Source organism: Salvia miltiorrhiza, chromosome 5, assembly GCF_028751815.1.
Source record: "Salvia miltiorrhiza cultivar Shanhuang (shh) chromosome 5, IMPLAD_Smil_shh, whole genome shotgun sequence".
NCBI lineage: Eukaryota > Viridiplantae > Streptophyta > Magnoliopsida > Lamiales > Lamiaceae > Salvia > Salvia miltiorrhiza.
This window is the reverse complement of record NC_080391.1, coordinates 31,339,206-31,351,344: the sequence shown is the minus strand read 5'-3', so window position 1 is coordinate 31,351,344 and position 12,139 is coordinate 31,339,206. Positions and strand designations below refer to the sequence as shown.

Sequence of the window (12,139 nt, the reverse complement as noted above, 5' to 3'; positions counted from 1 at the left end):
AGCAATAAAGTAAGTAAGAGCGTGTGTAGTGCTAGTGTAATTTAAATATATACCGTATAGTATGATAGTAATAGATAATTAGTAGATAATACTTAGTAGTATATATAATGTAAAACAATAGAGTAACATATGGTAATAATGTAAGAACAATAAAGTAAAGCAAGAGTGTGTGTAGTGCTAGTGTAATTTAAATATATACTACTCTCTCCGTCCCAAACGAAATGTCCTGTTTTCCTTTTTGGGCTGTCCCAAACGAAATGTCCTATTTCTTTTTTTGGTAATACACTCTCTCTCTATACTTAATATTTAAATAATTTTCACCAACCCACTTTATCTACTTTATACACATTTCTTAATCTCCGTGCCGAAAAGAAATAGGCCATTTCGTTTGGGACGGAGGGAGTATATAGTAATAGATAGTACTCCCTCCGTCCCAATAATGAAGTCTCATTTGTTTTGGGCACGGGTATTTAGGAGATGTAAAGTTGATGTTAAATTAGTAGGGACCACATAATTAGTGCTTTAATTAATGTTATTTTATTTCTTAATTAAAGCAACTAATTAAGTCTCTGCGCCTCTCTCTCTCTGCACGTGAGTTCTGCACCGTCGTTCGCCGGCTGTTTCAGCCGCCGGCGAGGCTGTTGGCCGTGACGGAGAATTAAATGAGAGAGAGAGGCCGGCTGTTCTGCACCGTCGTTCTCTGGCTCACTGAACACCCACACATACACTCAATCGAGACATGCAAGTTCAGCCCCAAAACTCCCTCCTCCATCTGGAATCCGCCGCCGCCGCTGCTGAGGGGCCGGCGAGTCGCCGCCCTTATTCCTTCTTCCTCATACTCAATTTCTCAAAATCGAGCCCAAATTTAGTGGACCAGCCGGCCGTCACCTTCTTCCCCAAATTCCACCGGCCGCCAGAAATCAGAAGCTCCTCCTCCAATTCCACCGATCACCACCACCATCAGAAGCTTCCCTAAACTCCCTTCGTCTCATCTCAGAGACGCCGCCGGAGCCACCACCATTTTCCCCCAAATCTGCAAAATCAAGCTCAGAAATCCACCGCACCACCGCGCAACCCTACCACCTCTGAGGGGCCGTCGTGCCGCCGCACCGCCTTCGAGGAAGAGAGTAGAGAGAGAGAGGCGGTGGAAGGCAGAGTACATACAGAGAGTCGCCTTTTGCAGAGGGCGGCGCCGCCGCTTGAAAAATGGGCGGCGGCTGGCTGTGCGGATGTGTCTGGGAGAGGGAGTCGGTGGAGGCGGAGGAGATCAGAGGGTTGAGGCGGTGGATGCAGAAGGTTGAGGCGGTGGAGAGATAGGAGGTGGCGGCGCCTCGTCGACGCCAGGAGAGGGCAGAGCCCTGGTCGCCGGAAAACGGACGGCGAGGCAGAGGCCTTGTCGCTGCGGTCACCGGGAGAGAAGAGGAACGGCGGTGGTGAGGCGACGGTGGTGAGGCGTCCGAGAGAGAGAAGAGGCGAAGAGAGAGAGAGAGTGTCAGATTTGGAAAAGAGAGTGAGAGAGAGAGAGAGAGAGATTAAAGTTAGAAAGAGAGAGAGAATACTAATTGAACTAATTGTATTGTAATTTATGCCAAAAAAGGAAAGGAGACTTGAATATTGGGACGGTCCAAAAAGGAATAGGAGACTTGAATATTGGGACGGAGGGAGTAATAGATAGTAATAGATATTTAGTAGATAGTACTTAGTAGCAATGTAATGTAAAGCAAGATAGTAACAATAGAACAATAAAATAAAACAAGAGAGTAAGTGAGTAACAATAGAACAATAGAGCAATTTGGCACATAACATAAAGAATGGAGGAGAATTAGAAATAGAAGAGAAGAGAATGTAGAATTGTTAACACAATAGAATGGTTTTGAAGGTGGAAGAAGGGAGGGGGGTGAGAAAAATCTGAAATTGAAAAAAAAAAATACAATCGGCAAAACCACCGATTTTGGGCGAAAACAGCCAATTAACTACCCAAAATCGATGATTTTTGCCTTGAAGACCACGCGCTAGCCTGGCCGTCTACCGCCCGCCGCTTCGTCTGGCGTGTTGAACCAGCGGTCCAGCTCAGCGGTTAACCATCGGTTTTTGGTTCCAAAGTTTGCGGCCCTGAACCGGCCCTCACCTATTACCGATTTCACTTTCAGAACCAGCCCGCGGTCAACGATCCGAGCCAAAACCGTTGACCACAGGCTAGTCTGGGCTGGAACCGGCAGTTTCGGTTCGACCTGGACACCACTGACATACATACATCTCACAAACGCTCACGCAAAATACTCACGCCATCTCTCTCTCTCTCTCCCTCTCATCACACTCACACATAGACAGACACTAGCACACTGTCGCCGCCGCAACCATAACTTCGACAAGGCCGCCACGATTATCTCTTTGTCCCCAAACCCTAGACTCCTTTCAATTTCTGAAAACGTCGCCCCAGCAAGGACATAACATCGCTTCGTCCAGGACCTCTTTTGTGCTCGACTGATAGCAACAGAATCGCCCCCGTTCAACCCCGATCCATCCCTTTGCTTATGTTTGTACCTTATTCGACCGAACGACGAGTAGCACCGAGCCACCGCCATCGACTCGTCTTTCAACAACAATATCACGACTCAACACCACAATCAAAATCAAGGCTCAAAATCAGCATAGATATTTTTTTTTCTATTCAAGTGTACCCAATACTTTGTAATTTGAGCATTCTTAGTGATTTATAAGTCAATAATATCTATACAATTCCATAAATCAACGTGGTATGCTTCTTTGTGAAATCTTGACTTGCTATGTATAAATATATATGCATGATATGCGTGATTGAGTTGTGTGGTTCATGGTGTTTGCAAATGAATCAAAATATGAGGAGTATTATAAGAGGTTGAAGTGAAGCAGTAAATTGGATGATGTAGTTGATGTTTTGGGTTTTATAATTGGACCTCGGTGAACAGGGCTCTGCGTTTTGAGTTTTCTTGCTTGTAAAAATAATTTGTGTAAATGAGAGAACTTGGGTGTAGTAACTTAGTTTAACGGTGTAGAGATGTGATGCAAAAAGGCCTTAGGAGTAGGTTGAAAGGTATGGTGATGTTAAGTGTTGAATGGAGGAAAATAAGGGAATGATTTGACAAATTAAATTGTTCTGACTATTTATGGATTTGTAAAACTTCTTTAGGGTTTTGCTAAATAAATCACTCATGGTACATGCTCAAATTCTTAATTTAAATTTTGTCAAAAAAAATCTTAATTTAAATAAATATGCAATGAAAAATAATTTAAATAATAAAAAATTTACAAAAGCTTTCTGTAATCATTTTGTTGAAGTTAAAATAAATCATTTTCATTTTTCGGGCGTGAATTATCTTAAGCTTCTAAGTTCAAAATTACTTTTGACTTAATAAGAAATAATTGGGTATTGCAACGCCTAACTTAGTCACAGATAATTTATGTAGAGTCAATCTACGATTTTCTATAGAAAAGTGACAGAGACATTAAGGCGTGTCCCACCTGCGCATACAAGTACAAAATTTCAGAAGTGTTAGGGTACAAACTTACTAGGTTGCAAAACGTCGAAAGCTACATCCATTGGGTCAAACAGGAAGAATGCAACTACCAGTCTACCACAAAATCGAATTTTGAAGTTCTTGCCAACAGAACTATTCATGTTCGAGACTATAAATACTCCGCCACTCCCACTAGATTACTTAACGAAAATGCTACGCATTCAATCTCTCATTCAATTATAGCCCAACTTTTAAATCTCAAAATACAAAATTTACCATTATTATTGATTTTTCCTTGGTTTAAACCTTCTTTACTCCCATAGAGTTTAATCTAAATTCCCTTAAATTCTAGGTGTTTACATTGTAAATTCAAAGCTTATATTCAAGCAAATTAATTCCTACTATTTGTTCTTCATTGTAATAGTTTTCCCACTAATTGTAAACCTGCCTTCGAATATTCACCACCCTTGTCTTAGGTGTTGTTAAAAGTTGTAAGAAAATAAGCTACAAGTTAGTATTCTGAAAGCTAAAGTTATAATCAAACACGATGAGTAATTCATGAGTAACGGACATGGCATGGAACATGTGGATCAATATATATAACACAACTTGTTGGTCAAACTGATTTGCAGCTTTAAAAAGAAGGAATCCTAAGGTTAAGTGGATTTACCAATAATCTAGGCCCGTGGACGAGGGTTATTTCTGAACCACTTTAAATTGTTGTGTGTTTTACATTCTATATTTACTTAAGTATTGTGAACGGTCATATTTCAGCATACACAGTCTTAACATAAGTTAAAAGATTATTTTTCAATATTCAAATATTAGTTGACTCATCAATTGATCAACATAACACTGACTAAGCTCAATTGAAACACTTAAAGATTTTCGTCAACGCTTGAGTATCTTAACCACCATATTCAGCACTTCATCATTTATTAGTTCAATTGACCAACTATTCAGCAATTAATAGAATTGCTAATTGATCACTCTAGCTCGACAAGCTTTATCTAGACATCAGTCAGTTGATTGAAGTCATCTTATCTCAAGTTCTATTAAGTTGACTTTATCTAAATTTTATAAAGCAACATAAGTTTGTACTTGATATATTGTCTCCTAATACATACCCATACATACTTGCTCGAGCCAATAATTGGTATTTAAGTGGAGGTTTACAAGACCTTTGCATTTGAATATTGATATGCTTGAACTGATCTTTTGAAAATATTTTATAAGACTCTGAAAATCATTCCTTAGTGCATATCTTCATCTATAACACAACTAGATCTCTTCCTATGCTTAGTGTAGAGAAATATGTGTTATGGAGGTTCAGGATTAAGAGTCATCTTACAACTCAACACAATATGATATGGCAAGTCGTGATAATTTAAAATTTTAATATGTGGAATAATTTATATTTGTAAGTAATTATATTATAATTACTTCAAAATTAGAAACTTTATTTAAATATTTATATTAAAAAAAATTAATATCTTATTTTTTTTAATTATGTGCTTATTTTTATTTTATATATAAAAATTTTAATAGGACATTATGCAGTTATTATATAATATTATAATTTATTTTATATAATCAATATATAATCTTATTTAATATGTTTAGAATCCATTATCGTACAGTCTTTAAATTTCGTTATTTACTTATATAATTATAAAAAGGGTTAATTGTCCCTAAATACACCACATTTCCTTGAGTTCTACAATTGCACATCACCTTTAAAATCCGCCCCTAAATACATCACCTTTCATTGAATTTTACAATTGCACATCGCCTTTAAATCCGCCCCAAAATACATTACCTTTATATTTTTTCTGTTTTTGCACATGACTAAAAAATCTTCAAGAAATAAATTAAAGTGTTAATTTATAAATTTAAATATCTTTTTAGCTGCGGAAATATAATAAAATAAAATTCTTTATTTATTTTTATAAATTCCTACTTGTTCTCTTATATATATATTTACTTATATAATTATAAAAAGTATATAAAAATAAAAATGGTTGAAATTTGTGTATTTCTCAGTTTTGCCTCACAATTTATGGAATTAACATATATGACCCCGTAGGCCTACTTTACTGAACCCAGCCACCACCCTCCCCCTCTCCACGGTCCCAAATTCGTAATTAGCCGCAAAACTCTGCATTCATGTCACTTTCCCAAAATCACAGCTCCTCTCCACCGGCCTACCGCTAGCTGCCTGCTCCAGCCTCCGCCCACCGTCGGCGCTTGAAGATGAGCTCACCATCGCTCTATTAGTACGTTTCTTTTCCTTCTTTTGTTTCTGTTGGGCGGTGGCTGTGGTGTTAATCAGCGAGTCAACTGAAAATGGATGGAGCCTGCAAAATATGTTCACTTCTAAAGTTTGATAAATTTAGTATGTCTGTTAGCAGTCGATCGACTTCCTTTATTAAGCAGGGCTGCATAACCACATTTCTCTGTCGAGACTATCACCTCAACATACTCTCTCTCTGTGCGTGTGTTTAGGGGGTATGGTGGATTTCCAGTGCAAATCATGAAATTCGATAGTACATGAAAAGGAATTCAATCAGGCTGAGAGCACCGAAGATGCTATTATTCAGGAATAGATTTCTACTGAAAGGTGCAAACCAAGTATTTGAACAAGGATTTTCTATGGTTAAAAGAGATTTAAGAAGATAATGAATCTTATTAATCACTTCATTTCAAGTATTTGTCCATGTGTCGTAAGGGTATATGTTGATCTACGAGCATTGTCATAGAAGGTTACAGTTTCTGTGTTCTGTCCTCGTTATATATTCCTACTATAGTATACGTAAATGCATGTAATAGAACTATAACCCCAATGAATATGGTATCATCATTATTTGTGCTTACTTATGATGCCAGCTGATCACATCACTCGAATAATTCACCCTACAGTTTCTTGTGGTTGTATTGTATTGCTCTGTCGTCTGATAATCATTTACTTTCCGTGAGAAAATATTTTAGGTGAATTAATGTCCAAGGAAAACCAACTACTACAGTTTCCTAGAACAAGCACAATTGTCCTTGGGTTGGCCTTTTGATTTCATAAAACAGAATTATCTCCATAATACATCTATAGATGGACCAAGGAAGGTCACATTCTAGAGCACGAGGCTCAGGCTCTACGCCATCCGAGGAATCATCTTTGGATCTTGAAAAGTACGGTTGCAATCATTCCTTTCGGACTTCACTAAGCCCATCATCGCTTCAACCCCATGCAACAGGGGGACAACATTGTGAAAGTAGTGCTGCATACTTTTCGTGGCCATGTCGAATAAAAGATGATGCTGAAGAGAGGGCAAACTATTTTGCTAACCTGCAGAAAACTGTCTTGCCCGAAAGTGTTGGACCATTACCCGAAGGTCAGCGAGCAAATACCTTACTGGAGCTCATGACAATCAGGGCTTTTCACAGCAAAATCCTGCGCTGCTATAGTCTTGGTACTGCAATTGGTTTCCGGATTCGACGTGGTGTTTTGACAAACATACCAGCAATACTAGTCTTTGTATCAAGGAAAGTTCACAAGCAATGGCTTACCCCACTCCAGTGTCTGCCAACTGCTTTGGAGGTAAAATAAAATGCTTATGGGGTTCCGAACCTTCATTTTATTGTAAACATGTACTTCAACGTTTTTCTCATTTTCTACAAATAAAGATTTTGAGAAGCATGTTAGATCTAATTTGCATTCCTTGCCTTGTCTTTTCTTTTTTGCAACGTCCTTGCCTTTTATTTTATTCCTTTTTTTATGTAGTGTTAAGGATCAGCATGCTTGAAATAGTAACAGTAGATATCTCAGTATTCTTTTTCTTTTTCCTTTTTGTGTGCGTGTGTGGGTGACTGTGGTGGGGGGGGGGGGAGTGGGAGGGGGGATGGGGATGGTGAAAAGTTACTTGTTAACTCAAATGCTTGATATTTAAATTATGTCTCTCTCTTCAGGGACCAGGGGGAATCTGGTGTGATGTGGACGTGGTGGAATTTTCTTATTTTGGTGCACCGGAGCCTACACCTAAAGAACAATTATATACTGAAATTGTTGATGATCTGCGTGGGAGTGATCCCTGTATTGGTTCTGGTTCTCAGGTACACAGAAAGTCTCATCCACTTCACAACTTTCTTTGTCTGTCTCCTCCACTTTGTTTTTTCTTCTTAAAATAAAAGAAAAACTCCAAACAAGAAGCATGTCAAATTTTTCCTCAAAAAAGAAAAGAAGCATGGCAAAATTCATTATGGGTACTTTCATTCAATTATGCATTGACATTTGACCATGCTAACCAAATGTGATAGAGTCATCTTTGTTATCCCAAATTTATTGTCCTTAGTCCTTACTTAATTATGGTGGGGGGGGGGGGGGGAGAATTTTGCAGATTTGCTCCAGTAAAATACTCATGATTTTATGTTGTATATACAGAGGTATCCCTGTACATGCATATTAATTTTGAATTCTTTTTCAGCTGTATCCACATCCTAAATATTAGGAAAAAACGAAAGGATGCACTCATATTAGTGTACAGGGGTATCCCAGTTACCTGTTCCCAAGTTTGAGCACCATAGTCTGTCACCAAACATATCGATGTGCTTCTTTCTTATGTATTTTAGAGTTTGAACCTGTGTGCAAACTCTTTAAGTCAATCTATTGGAAACTCTATGTTACAAATTTAAGGGTGATTCAAAACTCTCAGGAAGGGTGGGTGGGGTGGGGAGCATTGAGTTTGGATATGAAGTAATATATTTGGAAGTTTCACCAATACAAAACTTTCTTATTAGGTTGCACGATTTTAGTTGTGGTTGTGAATGTTGTTTGTGCACGTAATGTTAGTAAAGTCTTAATGGAGGTTGGAAAATTTATGTGTTTGACCGTCTTTCGCTCTGGCATCCTTATAACTTTACATCTTTGCTATTTCTAAGTCACCTTTTGGACAATGTTAAATTGATTTTTCTTGTTGATTCTTTGCACTAATGCTGCATCACCACAATTCCATTCATCAGGTTGCAAACCAGGAGACGTATGGAACCTTAGGTGCTATTGTCAGGAGTCAAACAGGCAGTAGACAAGTTGGTTTTCTGACAAATCGCCATGTTGCAGTTGATCTTGATTACCCAAATCAGAAGATGTTTCATCCTTTACCACCAACGTTAGGACCTGGGGTTTATCTTGGTGCAGTTGAGAGAGCAACTTCATTCATCAGAGATGATTTGTGGTTTGGGATATTTGCTGGCATTAATCCAGGTTATATATTTTGTATTTCTTTTCTAGATCAGATCCCATTTGGTGATCGGTATTGTCTAAACCAGTTATTTGAAGAATAAATAAATAAAATATACAATATGATTAATTAGTAAAAGGTGGTTTGTAATTAGTATAAGTACGTTACTCCGTCGTCCACCAAAAGTATGACACTTTTGGTGGGCACATGTTTTAATTAATGGTTGGTGATTTCTATATAGTGGAGAAAAGGTCCCACCATTGGATGAAATGAGAGGTTGAGATTGAACTAAATGTGGGCCATGGGTGGTTTTTGTAAATATTAAATAAGGAGTATTTGTAAAGATAAAAGTTAAGGAAAAGATGTGGGGCCATGGCCTGAAAAGGAAAGTGTCATACTTTTAGTGGACACCAAAAATGGCAAAAAATGTCATATTTTTCATGGATAGAGGGAGTAATAACTAATCGAGTTATATACTGAATTAATAAAATTATTTTATTGAAACATAATAATTAAAATTAAGAAGATAGATTTAATTGATCACAGATTTATTTTGAATTAGTTAATATGTAGTCTGCCTAATGTTGAAATTTGTTAAATATAGTTTAGGTTGAAAAAGATATAATGTAGCCAATGATGATACTTTTCAAAAATACACTAGAAGATGGCATTTGGCAAGGTAATTTTAGGAGGGGACATTCTAGGTCTTTCAAATTAAAATGTCCCCTGTGGTGAAAGGTTTATTTTTCAGTAGTAGTATGTACTCCCTCCATCCCACTAAATATGGACTCAGGCACTGTTATTAAGAAGAGTGATTAAAGGATAAAGGGGCCCACAACTTTTTGTAAGATAAAGGGGTTTCTTTTTTTGGTATAGGCCATTTGTAATGGGACAGCCCAAAATGGCAAAGGGACCATGTTAAATGGGACTGAGGAGTAGATGTTAAGACTAGCAACGTTTGAATTAGATGGAGCTGAATGTTTTAAATATGGATGATGGATCCATAGTTCCATTCCCTGCTGCTGTTTGATGCGATTATACTGCTGTCTTCTTCACCTTTCCTTCTCCTTTCTTCTATTTACCGCCTGAAATCACCCACCCCTCATAATTTGGGGTATTATTTCTAATCTGAGTGGACTGAATGATGCAAATCTGAATTTATGCAGAGACATTTGTAAGAGCAGACGGTGCCTTTATACCATTCACAGATGATTTTGACATGAGCTCTGTAACTACATTTGTGAAAGGGATAGGAGAGATTGGGAATGTTAAGACAATTGACTTACAATCTCCAATTGATAGTCTTGTTGGAAAGCAAGTGATGAAGGTTGGAAGAAGTTCTGGTTTGACTACTGGAACTGTATTGGCATATGCTCTTGAGTACAATGATGAAAAGGGGATATGTTTTTTGACTGATTTTCTAGTTGTTGGTGAGAACCAACAGACATTTGATCTTGAAGGGGACAGCGGAAGTCTCATCATAATGAAGAGTGAAAATGGTGAGAAGGCACGACCAATAGGGATAATCTGGGGTGGAACTGCCAATAGAGGCCGTCTTAAGCTGAAAGTTGGCCAACCTCCAGAAAACTGGACTAGTGGTGTTGATCTTGGGCGCCTTCTTAATTTCCTCGAACTTGATCTAATCACTGCAGATGAAGCACTAAGAGGTTGGTATTTTTTTCTGTCTGAACTTTTCTTTGACTCCTTTTGCATCATTTACAATACTAAAAAATATTAGCATTGCCCTGCTCAACCCATTTGAATCTTGAAGTTTACTGCTATAAATACTTCTATTTTCTCATGACAATGCAGGCTTCATTATTCTATGACATATTAATCTATATTTTAGAGTGTGGTCAGATTCTTAGTCTTGATGCTCAAGCTCAACCTTGAGCTCAGGTGAAAATATTTTCCTCATGCTTCGTTTCTTCATCTTTCAGCAGATTCTAGCTTGAGCATGAACTTGAGGTGATCTGTCCTGACAAATACGACATTTCTATAAAACTTTGATATATGATACTGCATTATTAATATGTTGTCCGATTAATATTATCAACGTAACTTTTCTCTAGCTACCAAAAGTCATATGTTAACTTTAAAGGTGATAAAATAATTGACAGTGCTTTCAAAGTATACTGTGCATAGGGTTCACATATCTTGCGGAAGTACTTTCTCATGTTCAATGATTTTTTCACGTTATCTTAACCTCTTATTGTCGTTGCATCTCTATAGTTGCAGTTCAAGAACAAAGAGCCGCTTCCATGACAGTGGTTGGATCAACTGCAGGGGACTCGTCGCCTCCTGATGTAATACTTCCCAAGGACAAATCTGAACCTCTGGGTCTTCACATCCAACACATCCCCTTGGAAGATGGTGCAGTTGGGCCCGATATAAATTCATCTCCCAAAGAGGGTAGTGTATTTGATTTGGAAGATGGGGTCAACACAGGTCTGAATTTTGAGCATCAATTCATACCCAGCTATAACGGGAAGCCCGCTATGCATCACGATGATCAACAAGATAGAGTCGAATCCGAGAACCTGTCCGCCTTGAGAAACGCTTGTGATCAGGACCTTAATTTTTCATTGCAACTAGTCGAGAACGAGCCCAAGAGAAGGAAATCCGAGCCTGCACCTCCTGGGTCAGAGTAACTCGAGTGGTGGCTTCTCTTGTATGATTGATGATTGTCCCAATTTGTTGGTGATGTTTTTGGCCCTAACTAGTAACTACTTATTGTGCACGCTCTCTTTCTGTCATTTCACCTGACACTGTTTTTGGATGAAATCATAGGCAGAGGCTCTCAGCCGTCGATACCATGGCGCAAGGCTGATTTTTATTTCAAAATGAAGATGTTGCCCGTCAAAGCTCAACGGGGAATCATCGTACGTTGTAATAATGGATTTCTTTTATTATAGGATTATTACTATTAGCCCATAAATATATCGATTTTGGATAAATTTTAATTTTTACTACGAATTTAAAGAGTGTTATAAAATAAACAAATTATTTTTTTAGAATATTTATTTTTGAAAAATTGATTTTAAAATTTTTAAAGGCTTTCGCATTAAATATTTATTTTAATTTTAAAGTTAACACCTTAATTAGATTGGGGGTTACATATCTGATGCGACATATGTCACCACATATTTTATGGGTCAATGCACGAGGAAAAATATACTAAAAGAATGTAAATGAAAATAAAAATAAATTAGAAAAGAAATGAAAAATAGATTTATTAAAAATAGATGAGAGATGTTTTAAAATTTTAATCTTGAAATAAGTATAACTTTTATATCTTAAATCAAATATTTATATAAAATATATCAAATTAATATTTTTATCGTGATCTTTAATTTGATATGTATATTAAATATTTTATAATTAGTCGAATTTCATAATTTTAGAAAGAAATTA

The 12,139-nt window shown here is 37.4% G+C and overlaps 1 protein-coding gene across 2 annotated transcripts; it reads left to right on the top strand.

The window, feature by feature from the left end:
* The first annotated feature begins 5,613 nt into the window (after positions 1-5,613).
* On the top strand, positions 5,614-11,682 carry LOC131026459 (protein NARROW LEAF 1-like). Of its 2 annotated transcripts, XM_057956332.1 has the most exons (7): positions 5,614-5,773; positions 6,003-6,117; positions 6,486-7,089; positions 7,458-7,601; positions 8,508-8,748; positions 9,892-10,392; positions 10,958-11,682. In XM_057956332.1, the coding sequence occupies exons 3-7, from the start codon at positions 6,601-6,603 to the stop codon at positions 11,374-11,376; spliced, it is 1,794 nt and encodes a 597-aa protein (XP_057812315.1). In that variant the 5' UTR covers positions 5,614-5,773; positions 6,003-6,117; positions 6,486-6,600; the 3' UTR covers positions 11,377-11,682. The 2 variants fall into 2 exon arrangements, with proteins under 2 accessions (XP_057812315.1, XP_057812314.1); XM_057956331.1 differs by lacking the exon at positions 6,003-6,117.
* The last annotated feature ends 457 nt before the right edge of the window (positions 11,683-12,139 follow it).

What these genes read in the sequence shown, in the direction of transcription:
- LOC131026459 (XM_057956331.1), top strand. Translation starts at nt 6,601, where the DNA reads ATGGACCAAGGAAGGTCACATTCTAGAGCACGAGGCTCAGGCTCTACG. An exon ending in GTCTGCCAACTGCTTTGGAG is followed by an intron (nt 7,090 to 7,457) that starts GTAAAATAAAAT and finishes CTCTCTCTTCAG; the next exon opens with GGACCAGGGGGAATCTGGTG. An exon ending in TGCAGATGAAGCACTAAGAG is followed by an intron (nt 10,393 to 10,957) that starts GTTGGTATTTTT and finishes GCATCTCTATAG; the next exon opens with TTGCAGTTCAAGAACAAAGA.